Genomic DNA, 19,579 nt, shown 5'->3' with positions numbered 1-19,579 from the left:
AGCGGCCGGACCCGGCCCCATGGCGCGGGGGGACGCGGGCCGCCGGCTTCTGGCGCTGAGCTTCTGCCTGCTGGCCACGCGCGGTAAGGGCTGCCGCGGGGCTGGCGCGCCAGCCGGGTCGCGAGTGGGCGTCCCCGGTGCCCGAGATGCCTGCGCGCGGGGGGCTTCGGGGAGTTCTCCGCAAGGGGTGTGTGTCCTTGCTGTGCCGAACCTGGAACAGTGCGTGTCCCTGTGAGCATGTCCCCATGCGCGTGTCCCGGTGTGCGTGGAAGTGTGGCGGCGTTGGGGTGCCCCGGTGGGAGAACGTGTCCGCAGCTCGCGCCTCGGTCGCTCTGTGGCGTAGTCCGCGCGCGGGTGACTGCGGTGCTGGTGGCTCTCGGGGCGTGCTTCTGCCCTGCCCGCGCATGTGTCTCCGGGTCGAGAGTGTGCGTGAAAGAGTGTGCGCGTGCACCTCCATGTGTGTCGGGTGCGTGTGTAACTGTGGCTGGAGCTAATATTTGGCCTTGGCTTTTGGGGAGTGTCCTTGCCTATGGTGGGGGCAGCGGCAGATTTCCGATTGATCCGGGGGTGGGGGGATGCTGGCAGTGAGAAAAACCACACTCAACTTTGCCCAATGGGTGTGGTCCCTGGGGCCAGTTAGGGCTGTGGGAGGGATGTGGGGGTGTTGCAAACCCCAAACCCCGGAGGGAGCTGGGGGAGGGGCAGGAGGAAACCAGTTGCTTTGGTGGACGTGTCCAACACTGACTGTCTGGATGGTACGCCTGTCACTCCTGCCCCACCCCCAAGGGCCGACTAGGGAAGCGTGGATGAGGTCAGCGAAGTCCCACCTAAGCCCCAGTCCTACTGTGGGGTAGGGTCAGAGGTAAGGATCGGAGTTGTCTACGCTGGAGAAAGGGCTCGGAGGCGGTGACGAAGTCTCCAAGTGTGTGTGCGGGGCCGAGGGGTGGGGTTGCTTCTACTACCCCTGGCCCTCTGGTCCTCGGTGGCGTGTGCGTTTTGGGGGCGGCCCAAGGGAGGGTAGGTGGTAGGGCCTGGAGGGGGATGGGCTTGCCCGCTTTGTTCGCCTACTTCTTGCTTTCCCCGCCGAGGGGGGAGCTGAGGATGTGTCCGGGGCGAGTCAGGGAGGGACTTGGAGGTGGGGGTGGGGAGGGGGATTTCACTCCAGCTGCTGCGGCTTTCCAGAGACTCAGCCAGGCCACGTGGGAGGGAATCAGGGAGGGTGGCGGGGGGTATGGGGGGGGAGGAGCCTCTTCCCAGCCAGCCCCAGGCCCATCTCCAGGAAAACAGCGGGTGGGTGAGTGTTGGGAACAGCTCGGACCCCAGCTTTGCGACCTAGACACGCCCCTTTCCCTCCGCGACTGCTGACCTGGCTGGAGGCCTCAGGGCTTTAGGTGCCTGCGACTAGACCGCAGAAGCGGCAGGCCAGGAGTTGTCAGGTGAATACGTCGGAGGAAGGTCAGAGACCTCTGTCCTCCCTGAGCCCAAAGAATTAAGGAATAGTTGTTCCTCCCCGAACTTTTGTTTTTCCTCCGGGATCCCGATATCCTGTCTGGGAACTGCACCCGTTGGGGCCTCAGGCCAGAGCAAGAGGGAGAGACTTTGGAGACTTGTCTCTCCCTGCTCCCCAGTGCTCTGGCCAGTGGGGGCCTACATTGGGGCTCTTCCTGGCTGCCCCCCGGAATGGCTGCTACAGCAACTATTTTTACCCTGGCTTCACCGCCTTAGAGTGTGCAAGTTTCTGCAGCCTGGAGACGCCCCTGTAGACCTCTGACTAGGCACTTGACCTGGGTGGGTATCCTTTCATTCACAATATTTGCTAAGCACCCTTTATAGGCTAGCACGTGCTTGGTGTCCAGGATGTAGTAAACAAGGCTTTAGGTTTTGGGCTTGAGGGTAGGGGACCAGGACTGACAAGTTCCTTGCAAACAGAAGAGAGGCTCCTGAGCCAGACTGGGAAGAGGAGGAAAGGTTCCTGAAGAACTTGGGGGAGGAGCCAGCCCTGCGGAGGAGGAAGGTTGATGGGGAAGTTTTCCTGACCAAGAAGCTGTTTCCAACATTGGGAGGCAATTTAGTTCAGATCATTGCATCAAGATAAATCTGGCTGGAGTTTAGAATACAGAGGTGGATTGGACAGATGAGGGACAGATGGGCCATGGATTGTCAGGAGAGGAGAGTAGCCCCAGCTCGTGAAGGGCAGTTATTAGCCCCAGGTTTCTGGCCTGAGACCTGCCCCTCTGTAAGCAGATTTTCAGGTCAGCTTTACCTCAGTTCACTGCAGCCAGTGTGAAGAATGGATGGTGCAGGGCTGGGCAGGAGGGAGGCAGCTAGTGGAGTGGCAGTTTGGGTGGGCTAGAGTGTCTGGATTCTAGAGGTAATAAGGAAATGGAGTCAGTAGGACGGGACAGATGGGCCAGAACGAAGGGCTGGCGCTGAGATCAGGACAGTTCCAGCACCTGCTTACTTCCTTTAATTGCTCCTGGGTCAGAGACTGTGGACTGAATTCATAGGGATGAGACTCCCACTGAGGGCAATGGTAGAAAGGCTAAGTTTATTATATACAATAAGTGGGGTTCCCCTTTCCACTCAAGTTAGAAGTTGGAGCATGGGGAATCCAGAGGGCTCTGAGAACACAGGAACTTTTCCTTCCCTGGGAAGTTCCTTCTCTGCCATCCCTGGAGGCTCAGAGGCCCATCTTAGAAAGACTGGAACCAGGACAAACATTGGAAGCTTCTTTTAATAGTGAATCTTACCAGGAAGTCACAAAACCTTCTCTTGATCCTGGATGTATTTTCAGGGTCTCATTAATCACACATTTAAGTACAAATTTTCTCCTAAAGGTAGATCGAGTTAAGGGAGCTCATAATTAGAGCATCATGCAATGTCAGCACTCAAAAAAACGTAGAAAGCCAGGCCTGGTAGTGTACTGCATCTGTAACCCCAGCACTTAGAAGACTGAAGCAAGAGTATCACTGTGAATTCAAATTCAATGACAGCTTGGGCTACATAGTGAGACCTTGACACAAAGGTCTTAACCCCTCTTTCTATCTTAAAAGCACAAGAACAGTCAGTTGTGGTGGTCTATGAATGTAATCCCAGCATCTATGAGGCTGAGGCATGGGGACTGCCAGTTTGAGGATAGCCTGGACTATACAGTGACACCAAACCCCAAAAAAAAAAAAAAAAAAAAATAAAGTGACTTCCCAAAGTTATACAATTAGGACTGAACTGGAGCTGTACCCAGTCTCCTGGCTCGCTCTTAAACTACAAGGCTGGCAAGCCACCCTCTCCTGGGATTTGGTGCACCCATACCAAATTCATCCTCTCTGCACTTCTCTCCCCCACAAGAGCAGCTGTCATCTTTAAGCCTGAGTTCTTTCTCAGGCTAGTCCAGTGATCCAGAATTATCCCTTCTTCACCACCTCCTTCTGTTCCCTCCCATGTCTCTGAAGGACAGCAACCAGATGACATGGAATTCCAGATGCAAAACAGATGTCATTGCCAGGCAGGCCTGGGGGATCCTAGGCGATCAGGAGGAGGAGTAAGGGGCTCTATGGAGAAGATTCTATCTTGGTGAGAGGGAGCAATGGAAGGTGAGGTTTAGGGAAGGAAAACCAGAGAGGATGTCCTGCCATTCACCCTGCTCTCTTCAGACCCAGCCTAGCTGCCGCTCCTACTGTCCCCTGCTGGGACTCAGACATCTTGTGGATTTGAAGGGACCATGAGGTTATTGGGGTCAAGTAAGCCAAGGACCAATAAACTCTCTCCCTCAGGTATAGACCAAGACTCCTGGATCATTTGATAAAGGACTTAGTACTTCGTCATGACCTTCTCATATAGTTTGGAGGACAGAGCTCTGACACCTATCAGCAGAACATATGGGGGTGACACAGATGCAGGAGAAAGATATTTTTAAGCATATGAACAGTATATAATGTGAGAACAGGCAAGGTAACAAGCTCCTGGCCCTAGTAATGCTTAGACAGTTTCTTTCACTGTCGGTTTCCTTTCTGTTTCTTTGTGGGTTTTATTTGCTTGTTTTAGATGGGTTCTTTTGTAGCCTGGGCCTGCCTTGAACTCACTATGTAGCCAAAGATGTCCTTGAACTTCTGATCCTCCTGCCTCCAAGTTCTTAGTGCTGGAGTTACAGATGTACACCACCATACCCAGTTTATGTAGTGCTGGGAATTAAATCCAGGGTATCATGCAAGTACTCCACCCAATGAGCTACATACCCAGCCCCCAGTCTCTGTGTTTTTTAAAGAATTTTGTTAGGTGACTAGTGTCATAGTAGGTGTCACATAATATGCCAGGCAGTTTCTATCTGTATTACTCAAATTATCCCCAGTATCAAAGGGAGTTACTGTTAGTTTCACAGATAAGAAACTGAGGCCTAGGAAAGTGAAAAGGACTTTATGACTATTTGAGAGGGTCTACATCTCTAGTCATTTGAGGAGTATTTACTGAGTATCTACTCTGCACCAGACACTGTTTTAGGCATTAAATCCTAAAAGCTAACTAGGAGATAATCCCAAAAGTTTTTTGTTTAGTCACCGAGAAGGGCAAACCAAAGTGGGGCTGGGATGTAGCTCAGTTGGTAGAGTGACTGCCCATCATGCACCTACCAGGTCCTGTGATCCAGCCTGTAATTCTAGCACTTGGGAGGTAGAGGAAAGAGGATCAGAACTTCAAGGTCATTCTCATGTTTTTTTTTTTTTTTTTTTTTTTTTTTGGTCTTTTTGAGACAGGGTCTCCCTGTAGCCCCAGCTGATCTGGAACTGGCCTCAAACTCACAGAGATCTGCCTGCCTCTGCCTCCCAAGTGCTGGGATTAAAGGCCATCCTCAGCTGCTTATAGAGTTTGAGGCCAGCCTGGGCTATATGAAACCCTGTCTCAAAAAAAAAAAAAAAGTCTTCAGTGGAAACTACAGTTATCCAGGTGTCCTAAGAGCAGGAAGAGGAAGAGGGACAGGTGTCTAAGTCAGACTGGTTCAAAACCTTTCTAGGGAGAGGGAACACCAGTAGCATGTGGAAGAGCAAGAAGCTTTCAGAGGCTTGGGAGTGGCTTTGCTACATGGCAGGGGTGGAAAGGGTATGGGAGATCCAGAGGGAGGCAGGCACAGCTGAGTATGGATGTCCTGTTACTTGGATGATGCTGAGCCTCCTTCTCTGGATTATAGATAGAGGGAGGGCTGAGGTCCTCCTAGGGTCCTTGGTACCCATCCCAACCCTCCTTCCAGCTGTTAGTAGGAGGCGCTTAGTGTGTGGTAAGGCAGGTGGCCAGAGTTCTGAAGAAACTACTTGTGGCCCTTGGAAAAGAAGAGTGGCCCACAGTATCAGAGATAATTGCCCTTTGACTTGAAAATATGGAAGCCATGAGGTACTGATGTTTGGGGAAAATTCTTAGCCTTGCTCCCCTCCCCCATCGACATGCCCCTAACCTTCCTAAACATTCTCTGGAGAATGGAATCCACTCCAGGCTCCTGCTGATCCCACCAAACCTCTCCAAGCTGACCCTGGAACTCCACAGCAAATTGCCTTTCTGATTTGGTTCTCAGTAGGCTTATAAAAATTTAATTCATCCTCTAAGTAGATAAAATAATCTGTCAGAGCCCAATATGATGGTGCACATCTGTAATCCCAGCACTTGAGAGGCAGAGGCAAGAGGATCAAAGACAGTCTAGGTTACACAGTGAGATCATGTCTCAAAAGAAAACAACCTGCCAGAAAAATAAAATTGAGAAATGGCTGGAGATTCCCAAACACAGAAGCTCAGTATCTCTGTCAGTCTCACCAAAAAGAGGAGGATTGTGGAGAGATAAGCCCCTGGAGGCAGCAAGAGTCCCCTGACTTTGAGGGTCAGTCATGCAATGGGCTAGGGGTAGCAGGAACCTTGGAAATAAGGTCCACCCTCTCTGGACATCATGAGGTTTGGTGATAGAGAAGGCACATGTGTATTAATGCAAACATTGCTGTTTTGTGGAGCAGAGTCAGAGAGGTTGAAAAGTTTCAGGCTGGCTGGGCATATTGGCATGCATCTTTAGGCCCAGCACTTGGGAGGCAGGCAGAGGCAGGCAGATCTCTGTGAGATCGAGGCTAGCCTAATCTACATATCAAATACCAGGTCAGCTGGGGCTACAGGAAGACCCTTTCTCAAAAGACAGGTAGATTCTCTGTGGTTGAAAGAATTTTTGTTTGGTTTATTTTGGTTTCTTTGAGACAGGGTCTCATGTAGCCCAGGCTGGTCTTGAACTCCCTGTGTAGCTGAGGATGATCTTGGACTCTGTGTGTGTGTGTGTGTGTGTGTGTGTGTGTGTGTGTGTGTGTGTGTTACTGGGACTAGAACTTAGGGCCTCAAACATGCTAGACAAGCACTCTACTATTGAGCTATATTCCCAGCCCAACTTTAAATTTCTGATCCTCCTGACTTAACCTCCCTAGTGATGAGATTTCAAATGTGTAGCACTAAGCCCCAAGGGACTACCAACCCAGTGACATCTCCAGCCCTAGAATTTTAATGCAACTGTTTGAGAAGTTTGGAGACTCTCTTTTTTTTTTTAATTTTATTATTTTTATTTTATGTGTATGAGTGTATTGCCTGAATGTATGTGAGTGCACCCGTGTTGTGCAATGCCGCAGAGGTCAGAAGAGGGCATCGGATTGGATTCCCCTGCAACTGGAGTTAAGGACAGTTCATAGCCGCCATGTGGGTGCTGCAAATTGAACCCCGGTCCTCTGCAAGAGCAGTCGGTGCTCTTAACCGCTGAGCCATCTCTCCAGCCCCAGAGACTCTCATTTTAAGGTTGGGGAAACTGAGACTGAAGGGGAGGAAAGGAGCTGACCCAAAAATGACTGGAGCTAGAATCCAGGGGGCCAAATGACCCAGGAGGGGGCCAAAGCTTGTTTCACCCCTAGATGAGGAAGAATGCAGAAGGAAGAGCATTAGGGCATGGCGGCACTCACCTTTAATGCCAGCAGCACTTGGGAGGGCAGAGACAGGCAGATCTCTGTAAGATGAAGGCCAGCTGGGGCTAAAGGGAGACCTTGTCTTAAAAAAAAGAAAGGAATAGAGAAGGGACTTTCAAGTGGCATTTGAAAATCTTTCCTCTGAGTAGGCAGAGCCGTCTACCAGAGAGGCTGACATCTTGTGTCTGGAAATCAGGTGGGGCACTGAGGCAGAGGAAAACCTCTCCAAGAACAATTGTCTCTCCATTTCTGGGTTCATCTTCTAAAAGTCAAAGGACAGCTCTCAAACTCCCCTTCCAGAGAAACACCCAGATATTTGGCCCCTAGTTTACCCATCTGTGGAATGAGCTTCGCAGAGATTTCCATCGGAATGGGCCCACTCCTGCTTGAGCACGGCCCCTGTTACTCTGTGAGGGGGGCTCCTGTTCTTTCTGCATCTCCTTCCCTGTGGGTTTCCCTGGTTCGGTTTTGTTGGGCTTCTCTGAGGTGGTGAAACCAGACATCTGCTGATCCATGAATATTCAGGAAGGGAATTGGAGCTCCTCTGGGCTCTCCAGCCAGCCACCGGCCCCTCTGGCGGCTGTCCTGCCCGCCAGAGCCCAGGCTGCTGACATACCCAGCAGCTGCTTAGGCCCCAACTGTTCACATTGTTTGTTCGGCACCACAGGGGATTTTCCAAGCCCCGGACATGCTTTAGGGGGCGGGGAGGCTGCGGGAGGCTTCGGGGATTCGTGTTCTGTGGGGCTTTTTCTCCCCTGAAACTGAAGCTTACTGCTCAGCGACTGAACCCTGACATTGCGAGCCTCTGGGCTGACAGCCGAGGCTTGCCTTCCACAACTGTGAATTTGAATCATAGAATCTGGGGCTTTAGAGAGCAAACGAACTGGATGCTAAGAACAGCGAACAGCATTTGTGTAGCTCTTTACAGTATACCCCAGGCTTTAAAAGAATGAGTCCCCCGGGCTTCAACTGTAGCTCTGTGGTAGAGCATTTGCCTAACATGTACAAAGCCCTTGGCTCCATACCCCAGCACCCCACCAAAGAAGAAAGAGCTGCTCCTTAAGAGCAGTCCATCAGGCTCTAGGCTGAATCCCTGACACACAGCGGTTGAATTCTCACAGGCTTAGTAGCATTTTCATTTGAAACGTGGAAACTGAGTCTCAGAGTCGCTAAATGGTTCTATGTGTGCATGAGCATATATGTTGTATTACATGTTCATAGGTGTGCATTTGGAGGCCAGAAGGTCAGTGTTGGGTGTCTTCCTCAATAGCTCTCCACCTTATTTTTCAAGAAAGAGTCTCTCAACCTGGATCTCATCAATTGGGCTCGTCTAGCTGGCTGACCACTGAGCTCCAGGGATCCACCCGTCTCCCACTCCCCAGCACTGGAATTACAGATGTAGGTGATGCGGATTCAAACTCAGGACCTCACACTTGTATGGCAAGCATTTTACTAACTGAGCCATCTCCTTGATCTTATGCCCCAGTGAAAGCAGGACTGCTTCTCCCCTAGGACCCTCCCATTTCCACTCAGGCCTGCTCTGAAGCTAGACATGTCCAGCAGAGCCTTGATAGAATGAGAGAGCAGTGATCTGATTATGTTTTTCTGTCCCTCCATCCTTCACATTGTAGAGTAACGCCCAAGCTTTTGCCCTGGACCCCTTATCTCAGCCAGTTAGGACTGTCTTTTTCCTCCCTGAATGCTGTGGGAAGGGAACATGGGGACACAGAAGGTTGTATCTAAGTGTTGACCCATGTGGCAGACAGGGGGAACAGTTATATCAATCAGCATGGGACATTTGTGTGGTTGGAGCTATAGGTTTGCTCAGGAGTGGGTGTCTGTGCCAGTGAATAATTACACAACCAATACCAGAGATTACTTGCTATGTTTAAAGAAACTAAAACCGAGGCTGGAGAGATGGCTCAGCGGTTAAGAACACTGGTTGTTCTTGCAGAAGACCCGGGTTCGAATCCCAGGACCCACATGGCAGCTAACAACTGTCCTAACTCCAGTTCCAGGGGATCTGACAGCCTCTTCTGTCCTCCGTGGGCATTGCACGACACGGGTGCACTTACCTACATGCAGGCAATACACACATACACATAAAAATAATAAAATATTTTAAAAAATAAACCAAAGCCAGAAGAAGTGCCTATCTCAAGGCCATATAGTTCAGCTGGATGGTGCTGGATTAAAACTAAGGGTCTCCTGATTGCCTAGCTGTCATGCTTTGTGTGGCTTGTCAGCCCAGATCTGCCTCATGATGAATATATTGCCTCTGTTGCTGGTCTGTTTTCAGATGGTGCCATTCTGTCTTGTAGTGAGGAGTCAGGTCAGAGAATAAGAAGAAACCTTGGGCTGGGCATAAAGGTGTATGTCTTTAATCCAAGCTCTCAGGAGGCAGAGGCAGGCAGTTCTCTAAGTTTGAAGCCAACTGGTCTACATAAATAGTTTCAGGCCAGCCAGGGCTTCATAGTAAGACCCTGTCTCAAAAATTAATAATAAAAATAAAAGCTCTTAACTGTTGGGTTATCTCACCAGCTCCAGTGTTTCTTATCTTAACCAAAATTTCAACAGAGCCTGGTCATTATTATTCATAGAGCAATGATTGGTCCTCCCCATGAGGGTCCTCCCATCAAAGCTGACCTGCTGTCTCCCTGTCCCATAAAAACTCAGTAGCCCAAGGTTGCCTCTTCCTCCTCGTCCTCGCCCTCGTCCTCCTCTTCCTCCTCCTTTCCTCTTTTTGAGATGGGGCTCACTGTGTAGCCCTGGAACTAGCTATGTAGACCAGGTTGGCCTCTGCCAAGTGCTGGGATTAAAGGTGAGTACCACCTGGCCTGCCCCAGTTAACAGCTCTTGTTGCTCTTACAAAGGACCAGGCTTCAGTTCCTAGCACCCACATGTTAACTCATAATTGGCTGTAACTCCAGTTCTAAGGGATCCATGGGTGCTACATGCACTTGGTACACATATGTACCTGCAGGTAAACACTCATACACACAAACATTTTTATTTTTTATATTTAATTTATTTATTTCTGAGTTTTTTTTTCTTTTCTTTTTTTGAGACAGGGTCTCTGTGGTGGCTTGAATGAAAATGGCCCCCATAGGCTCCAAGTGTTTGGACATTTTGTCCCCAGATGATGGCATTGTTTTGGGAGGTTTTAGAAGGTGTGGCTATCCTAGAGGAAGAACATCACAGGGGGTGGGCTCAGAGAGTTCTTAAGCCTTGCCAAATCTCTGGTCTCTCTCTTGCTTCCTGTGCCTGTGTGATGATGTGAGAGTTTAGCTTCTGCTGCTCCTGCTCCAGCCACCTCTGCTGTCATGCCTCCCTGCCAAGATGGACTGTAATTCCCCTGGAACAGTAAGCTCAAGTAACTTCTTCCTTCTATAAATTGCTTGGGTCAGTGTGTCTATCACAGCAACAGAAAAGTGACTAATACAGTCTCCCTGTAGCCTCAGCTGGCTGGAACTCACAATGTGTGCCAGGCTGGCCTCCATCTCACAGAGATCTGCCTGCCTTTGCAGTGGTGGGATTAAAGGCATTTGCCACCACACACAACTTAAATCCTTTTTTTTTAAAGTATTTTATTTATTTTATGTGTACGAGTGTATTGCCTGCATGTATGTGAGTGCACCGGTGTCGTGCAATGCCGCAGAAGTCAGAAGAGGGCTTCGGATTCCCCTGTAACTGGAGTTAAGGACGGTTCGTAGCTGCCATGTGGGTGCTGGGACTCGAACCTGGGTCCTCTACAAGAGCAGTTGGTGCTCTTAACCGCTGAACCATCTCTCCAGCCCCCTTAAATCCTTTTTTTTTAAAAAAAGATATGAACCAGCTGGGCGTGGTGGCGCATGCCTTTAATCCCAGCACTTGGGAGGCAGAGGCAGGGTGATCTTTGTGAGTTTAAGGCCACCCTGTTCTACATAGTGGGTTCCAGGACAGCTGGGACTACAAGGAGACCCTGGCTCAAAAAAAAAAAAAAAAAAAAAAAAAGATGTGAACCTGGCCCTTTGTGATTCTGCCTTGATCTCAGATCATGTGCATTCTTCCATGGCTCCCCCATTTTCTCTTTTTGGCAGGAGCCGTATTAGGGTCTGCAGGGGACATGCATGTATTCACCCATGTGCACATTCTCTCTTTTTTTTTTTTGGCCTTTTTGAGACAGGGTCTCTTTGTAGCCCCAGCTGTCCTGGAGCTCACTATGTAGACCAGGCTGGCCTTGAACTCACAGAGATCCGCCTGCCTCTGCCTCCCAAGTGCTGGATTAAAGGTGTGAGCCACCACGCCCGGTCCACATTCTCTTTTTATACTCAGTACATTCTCAGTGTTGCCCAGCTACAACATTTTTCCAGCTTGTGCTGTGTATTTGGTTGGGTAATGATGGGGATGATCTGTTAGGTGCCAGGGGAGGGAGTGAAATTACTGAGCCATGGTCCTGTGCCAGGCAATGCTACGCTGTCCTCACACATCATCCCAGTGGATTCTCACCATAGCCCTATGAGGAAGGAATCTGTGTGTGTGTGTGTGTGTGTGTGTGTGTGTGTGTGTGTTTTAACCAAGATACAATTCAGAATTCTCCACTCACAATGTAATGTACAAGTGTTTTTTTTTGTTGTTGTTAAGTTTTATCTTGAGTTAGAGTCTCACGTAGTGCAGGCTGGCTTCCAACTTGCTATGTAGCTGAGGATGAAGATGACCCTGAACTGATTCTTCTGCCTCCACCTCTGGACTGTTGGGATTACAGGGGTGCACAACTATATCTGGTTTATGTGATTATGGAGAGAAACCCAGGCCTCATGTATGCTAAGCAAGCACAACCTATCTAGGCCACATCTCCCGGTGGCCTCCTGCCTCTTAGTTTTTAATATACTAACAGAATTGTGTAGTGTTCACCACTGTCTAATTCTAGAACATTTTCATCAAAAAGGAACCTCATGTCTGCTAGCAGTCAGTCCCATGCTAGCCCACAGTTCCTGGCAACGATTAATTTTCTGTCTTTATGGATATGCCTCTTCTGGACATTTCATGGAAATGAGGTCATGAGTATGTGGCATCTGATGACTGGTGCCTTTCACTTGGTATTAAGTTTTCAGGGTTCATCCATGTGATAGCATCCATGTATGTATGTGATAGCATGCACCATACCTCATTCCTCTTGCTAGCTGAGTAACAAATTTATCACTCAGGTGAAAAATGAACATTTGGGTGGTGTTTACTTTTTGGCTGTTGTAATAGTGCTGTTGTGAACTGAGGGTTTTTTTTTTATAGGGGGGATGTGAAGTCAGATGAAAGATGGGGGCCAAGAAGAACAATGTTGTGAACTAAGCGTTTTTTTTTTTTATGGGGGGGGGAGTGTGAAGTCAAACAGAGGAAAGATGGGAGCCAAGAAGAACAGGAATAGCCAGTAAGGGAAGAACTGGGTTCAGATACAAGTCTTTCCATAAGTGATTGGCCCCAGACCCAGGTTACATGCAGGCTCAGGAGCAAGGACATCACACACTAATGGCCTTGGTGCCTCTTCTTCCACACAGGGGAGCTACCATTACCCCAGAAGACAACTGTTGAGCTGAGCTGTGACATAGGGCCACTTCAAGTGATCCTGGGCCCCAAGCAGGCTGTGGTGCTGGACTGTAGTCTGGGGGCTGCTGCCACGGGACCACCGAGCAGGGTGACATGGAACAAAGATGGGGATGTCATGCTGGAGCATGATCACCTACACTTGCTCCCCAATGGCTCCCTGTGGCTGTCCTCACGTCTGGAACCTGAAGACAGGAATGATGAGGAAGCCCCTAGGTCCCAGAAGGTTATTGAGGGCAGTTATTCCTGTCTGGCCCATGGCCCTCTGGGAGTAGTGGCCAGCCAAGTTGCTGTGGTCAAGCTTGCCAGTAAGTGCTTGCATCTAGGGCTGGGGTGAGACAGAGACCTGGAGGGGTGGGGGGGCGGGGAGCAGTTCTGCAGTTAGTTACCTGTACCAGCACCTACCTCTGGAACCCATCCCTCATTTCCCTGCCTCCTGTCCTGTCCTGCTCAGTGGGTCCCCTCCTGGTGTTGCCTGCCCTTACTGTTCAGTATTCCTTCAGCTTGTCACCACTCTCCTGCCCTCCTTTCCCTGCCCTCTGAGTTCTAGAGTATAGGGTTGTGCTGTCTACCAGGAAAGAGGTCAGGGCTCAAGGGTATCTCTTCAGGAGCCCCCCCCCGCCCATACAGTTCAGAGGGTGCAGAGGGGATACAGCCAAGCCCCATTGTCCTGCTCGGGGCTCTCCGGAGGCACAAGCCACCAGAAAATGTGCATCTTATTAGAGTGAGACCCTGACAATGATGTTGGACTGAGGGAACCTTAGAATTCAATCTGCCAGTAACATCTGACCAGTCATCACTTCTTATCCCTCTGCTACCTCCCTCCACTCTCCAACTTTGTTTCCCTTAGCCTGGATTTGTTGGACTGTATGTTTCCATGACTCCGTGTTTCTGTGTGGTGTGTCATTGTGCTTGCTGTTTCTCTCTCTCTCTCCCTTCCTCCCTCCCTTCCTCCCTCCCTCCTTCCCTCCCTCCCTCCCTCCCTCCCACTGTGCTCATCCCCAGCACTTGCACACTTCTCTCTGCACCCGGAGCCTCAGACAGTGGAGGAGAATGGGACAGCTCGCTTTGAGTGCCACATCGAGGGTCTGCCAGCCCCCATCATTACTTGGGAAAAGGACCAGGTGACATTGCCTGAGGAGCCTCGGTGAGTGTCCCAAAAGGGAATCTGTCCCAGTGTACAGGGCAGAAGGCTCTAGGACATGCTTAAAACTTGGATTCTTGCAGCCAGGGTAGCTCCATTCACCTAACTGACTGGAGAGCCAACCATTGTGTGACTCCTAGCTTATTTCTGGTCCCAAGGAGAAGGCAGACAAGAAGGCGTCCTCTCTGGGAGGGAAGCCACCCATCAGGTTGGGGTGCATGGGCCTGGAGAAAACCTCCAGCCCTTCTGAACATTCAACTTGCTTTATTGCGGGGAACTAAAAGCCAAAGAGCTGCTGTGGTCTATCTACAGCCATACCAGGAGCCACTGGCAGAATGATGTCCGCTCAGGGTTTGCTCTTTCCAAGGTTGCTCTAGACTTTCCCCTTGGATGCCCAAATTCTCTTCCTTTCTCAGTTTCACCGTTAGGTGCAGCCATATGATAAGTGGGCTATAGGATCTCTCCTGTTTCATCCAACTCTCTTCATATGGAAGCAGTGACCAGGTGGAACAATCTCAGGGAAGGATTCCAGGTTGGAAGAGAAGCAGAGGTGGACCAGGACTTTTTCCCCTGCTGTGGCCCCCTGGCAGGTCCTGATGCACACAAATCAGGCCAGAACAAAGAGGCTCACTGCTTCTGTGTCTTTGGATTGACTTCAAGTCTCAATCCTCACTCTTTGAATCCTCATGCATCTTTGGGAATGTGATTCTAAAAGCCTTTCCTGGCCAGTCATCCGACAGTTTCCTGCAACTCTAGCTATGAGCTGCATCTTTCTCCCCTGCTACTTGGAAGTGGAATCACTTGGGCTCAGAAACACAGCCTAGGGACTCACTTCTTAACTGCTGGGCCATCCCAGCTTGTTGACTTTTGCTTGAGTGGCTAGGATGGAAGGTATAGAAAAACCACAGGACTTCTGTGACTGTGAATGTCAACATAAGAGATCCTGTTGCCTCAGCATCACTTCTCACCCAGTCCTGTTCTCCCTACATCTGTGAAATGAAACAGCGGGCAAAGGTTCGATTAGATTGTGGTTTCCCAAAGTATGGTCTTTGACTGGATGTGGCAGCACATGCCTTTAATCCAAGTGCTCAAGAGGCAGAGCAGGTGGATCTCTCTGAGTTCAAGGCCAGCTAGGTCTACATAGCAAGTTCAGGCCAGCCAGAGCTACATAGTGAGACCCTGTCTCAATAAACAAAACAAAGCAAAACAAGCAAAGAAACAAAATAAACTCCAAAGTGTAGTCTTTATATCATATTAGGTTATTTATTTTATTATTTTTTTATGCATGAGTGTATTGCCTGCATGTATGTAAATGCATCTGTGTCAAGCAATGCCCACAGAGGTCAGAAGAGGCCATCAGATCCCTAGAACTAGTTACAGCCAGTTGTTAGCCACCATGTGAGTGCTGGGAACCGAACCTGGGTCCTCTGCAAGAGCAGCCAGTGCTCGTAACTGCTGAGCCATCTCCCCAGCACCTGTTTTAGGTTTTTGTGAGACAAGGTTTCATGTAGCTCGACTTAACCTCAAACTTAATATTAGCCAAGGATAACTTTGAATTCCTGATCCTTCTGCCTCTACCTCCCGTGTGCTGGGATTAAAGATATGCACCCCCACACACCCCCACACAGAGTGGTGCTGGAGATTGAACCCAGGGCTTGAGTACCAAGCATGCTGAGCAAGCATTCTATCAACTAAACTTCATCCTGGACCAAAGGTGCATTTTAAAAATCCATATAGGGTTGGAAGGATGGCTCAGCAGTTAAGAACACTGGCTGCTCTTACAGAGGACCTAGGTTCAGTTCCTAGCACTCACATGGTGGCTTATAACTGTCTGTATGTAACTCTAGTTCCAGGGCACCCAGCACTCCCTTCTGACTTCCATGTGCATTGTATGCATAGGTGCACTTATATACATGCACGCAAAACACTCATACACAAATTATAAAAATAAATAAAAAAATAAAAGTTCATATAACAAAAAAGGAGGAACCACTGTTAACTTTTGAGCCCAGAGTCTTGCTGTGTAGCTCAGGATGGCCTCAAACTTATGATCCTCCTTCCTCAGCCTCCCCACTGTTGAGATCACAGGCCTGTGCCTATGCACCTGGCCCTATTTGTTTTTGTTTTCCTCTTATCGTTAGGCTTTTGTTTTGTTTTGTTTTGTTTTAGACAGGGTCTCAGACTGGTGTGGAACTCACTCATGTAGACCAAGCTGGCCTCAGCAAAGCAGTGGGGTTCAGCTCTTCCATCCCAGAATCTAATTCAGGCATCACTCCATGAAGGGACAGGCCTTGCCCACGAGGCTGGAGCTGCCAGTTCCCGAGCTCCAGGAGTGTTTGCCACTAAGTCCTCTGAAAAGTGATCCTCATCTATAAATAAGCTAGCCTCACATGTCCCAGCACATTGTGTCAGAGAATAAAGAAATGTCTAAAACAGCAACTTGATTATGGCCAAGGTATGTATTTTTACATGTGCCCAGATATAATATATGTGCAATTATGCTATTCATAAAATCAGCTCAGTGGTTGACGGAGTCCACATGTCTTGGAGTAGGCTGTGAGAATGTGCAGTTAACAAATATATTCTGTCAGGAGGGGAGAGGTACACATTTTTTTTTTTTTGAGTCAGTGTCTCCCTGTAGTTCCAGCTGGCCTGGAACTTACTATGCAGACCAGGCTGGCCTTGAGCTCACAGAGATCCGCCTGCCTCTGCCTTCCAAGTGCTGGGATTAAAAGCATGCGACTTCACAACCTGCCTGAGGTATGCATTTTTTAAATGAACCATAAAGACTAAACCCCAAGGCAATTTCCTGGTACTTTCTTTTAAGATAGTATCTTAGGTAACCTAGGCTAGCTTTGAACTTATTATGTAGCCCAGGCTGTCCTTGAACTCCTGATTTTCCTTCCACGCCCAGTTTATACGGTGCTGGGGATCAAACCCAGGCCTCATACATAGTAGGTAAGCACTCTACCTACTGACCTTCATTCCCAGCCCCACTTGTACCAATTTCTAATAGTAGGGGATATTTTTTTTCTTCCATAGAAACCAGTCATGAATGAGACTGATGTTTCCCAAACACCAGGTGCTCACAGCCATCTGCATGACTTCACTCGTTCTAACACCATTTAAATTAAAAAAAAATTTCAGATAGGGTCTCCTTTCAGCCACAGCTGGCCTGGAACTCACTATGTAGACCAGGCTGGCCTTGATCTCACAGAGACCTGCCTGCCTCTGCCTCCCAAGTGCTGGGATTAAAGGCGTATTTGGCTCTTGGGGTTCTTTTTTAAAAAGTTTATTTGGGGCTGGAGAGATGATGGCTCAGAGATTAAGAGCACTGGTTGCTCTTGCAGAGAACCCAGGTTCAATTCCCAGCACTCACACAGCAGGTAACAACCATCGGTAACTCCAATTCCAGGGGATCCAAAGCCCTCTTCTGACCTCTGTGGGTACTACATGACACAGGTGCACCTATCTACCTACATGCAGGTAATACACTAGTACACATAAAATAAAAATAATTTTTAAAAATGTATTTATTGGGGGCTGGAGAGATGGCTCAGCAGTTAAGAACACTGGTTGTTCTTGCAGAAGACCCAGGTTCGAATCCCAGCGCCCACATGGCAGCTAACAACTGTCTGTAACTCTAGTTCCAGGGGATCTGACAGCCTCTTCTGTCTTCTGCAGCCATCGCACAACACGGGTGTACTTACCTACATGCAGGCAATACACAAATATACATAAATAAAAATAATAAAATATTTTTAATGTATTTATTTTTATTTTATGTGTATGAGTGTTTTGCTTGCATTTATAGCTGTGCATTGTGTGCATAACATATTCACAGAGGCCAGAAGAGGACGTTGGAGTCCCCAGAACTGGAGTTACCCATGGTTGTTAGCCACCATGTGGGTGTTGGTGTTGGGAACCAAACCCCTGTCTTCTGCAAGAGTAGCAATTGCTCTTAACCACCGAAACATCTCTCCAGCCCTCTCTTGTGGTTCTTTTGAGGGTCAAATGGGACAATGTGAATAAAGAGGATTTAGTGTTAGGGAAAGAAGAGGGAACATAGGTAAGAGATTGTGTGTGTGTGTGTGTGTGTGTGTGTTGTTGGTTGGATTTGAGACAGGGTCTCCGTAAAGACCCAGCTGGCCTGGAACTCACTATGTAGACCAGGCTGGCGTTGATCTCACAGAAATACACCTGCCTTTGCTTTCACACCCAGCTAGGTAAGAGGTTTTTGTTGTTACTATTTTTTTAATATTTTATTTTTATTTTATGTGTATGCATGTATTGCCTGCATGTAAGTGCACCCGTGTCATGCAGTGCCCACGGAGGACAGAAGAGGCTATTGGATCCCCTGGAACTAGAGTTACGGACAATTGTTAGCTGCCATGTGGGTGCTGGGATTCGATCCCAGGTCTTCTGCAAGAATAGCCAGTGTTCTTAACCACTGAGCCATCTCTCCAGCCCCTGTTGTTATTTTTTAAATCCAAATTGTATGAAGGATATGTAATGCAAAGTAGGGTCCTTCTCTCCCCAGCCCCCAGGATCCCAGGTCTCCTCCCCAGAGACAACCTCCTTTCATAGGAACATTCAGTACACATGCAAATACATAAGCATTTGGGTCCTCACACATGTTACCATGTGGCACCCAAACACACTTTGCAGATGGCCCTCCATCAGCACTCATGGAGCCGTCCACTGTAGGAAGTCCCCAAACCCATGAAGTCAGGTTGCACCCAATACTTAGACACTGACTTTTTTCCAGTCTCTTGCTTTGTGGACTTTGCTGGAGTGAATATTGTTTGTCATTTGTTTCATGCACATATATGAAACTACCTGTAGTAGAGGGTCCTAGAAGTGGCATTGCTGGATCAAAACCTTGCAGTTTTGATGTTGAACTGTCACCAGCTTGCCCAGGAAGGAGGGTGTATGGAATGACACCTACCAGACAGAGGTGCCTTCCTCAATGTCCTTGTCCACCTGGGATGTTGTTATTAGACCTTCTTGCATTTGTCAGTCTGCTAAGTGAGATTATATTTTATAGTTTGAATTTGCATTTCTGTCATTGTGGTTTGTGGTCCACCTCCTGTGCTGCCTCCGCCCCCTCACAGGCACCTTCTGCTCCATCCCAAGGCTCATCACTCTTCCCAATGGCGTTCTCCAGATCCTAGATGTTCAGGATGGTGACACAGGCTCCTACCGCTGTGTGGCCACCAACTCAGCCCACCGGCGCTTCAGCAGCGAGGCCCCACTCAGGGTGGCCCTCAGAGGTAAGGGGTAGTCAAACAGGAAACTGGAGGATTTCTGGGGACAGTCATCTCGGAGCTGAGAGGGACCACAAGATGTCTGGGCCCAATCTTCAGACAGGTGACAGGGTAATAGTTCCGAGGACAGAACCCAGGCTGGAACTCAAGACCTCAACTCCCAGTGTGAGGTTCCTTCCTTCTTGTGGAGTCTGGGTTGGAGTGGGACTGGTCCTGCAGACAAGGTACCAGAGGAGGGGTGCCAGTGCCCTGCAGCTCTAGTCCCTTTCCCCTAGCTTCCTTACCCCTTAGGGTATCCTAAAGGCTCTGGGCAAGTCAGGGATTCACTTTTTCATGTACTGCCAGTCTGGCTCCTTGCAACCTATGCTCCCGGTCCTTCTACCTTCCTTTTTTTATTTCTTTTGTGTTTGTGTATGCATACTCCAAGGTGTGTTTATGGAGGTCAGTGCACAATTGGGGAAGTCAGTTTTCTTTCTATCATGCAGGTTTGAAGATCCTTTTCAAGTCATCAGGCTTGGCAACAAGCACTTTTTTTTTTTTTTTTTTTCGGTTTTTTTGAGACAGGGCCTCCCTTTGGCCCCAGCTGGCCTGGAACCACTTATGTATTCCAGGCCGGCCCCCACCACATG

General features: G+C 49.0%; 1 protein-coding gene across 1 annotated transcript in view; it reads left to right on the top strand.

Moving 5' to 3' along the window:
* The first annotated feature begins 6 nt into the window (after positions 1-6).
* Positions 7-19,579, top strand: part of Igdcc4 (immunoglobulin superfamily DCC subclass member 4) — a 36,520-nt gene continuing 16,947 nt past the window's right edge. The window contains 4 exon segments of the mRNA XM_029564996.1: positions 7-83; positions 12,494-12,847; positions 13,545-13,686; positions 18,820-18,956. Of these exon segments, the coding sequence (XP_029420856.1) occupies positions 20-83; positions 12,494-12,847; positions 13,545-13,686; positions 18,820-18,956 (697 nt within the window). The 5' untranslated portion in view covers positions 7-19.

Source organism: Nannospalax galili, unplaced genomic scaffold (genome assembly GCF_000622305.1).
Source record: "Nannospalax galili isolate Female #2095 unplaced genomic scaffold, S.galili_v1.0 scaffold54, whole genome shotgun sequence".
NCBI classification, from domain to species: Eukaryota; Metazoa; Chordata; class Mammalia; order Rodentia; family Spalacidae; genus Nannospalax; species Nannospalax galili.
Note: the sequence above shows the minus strand (reverse complement) of the source record. Positions and strands in the feature narration are given on the sequence as shown.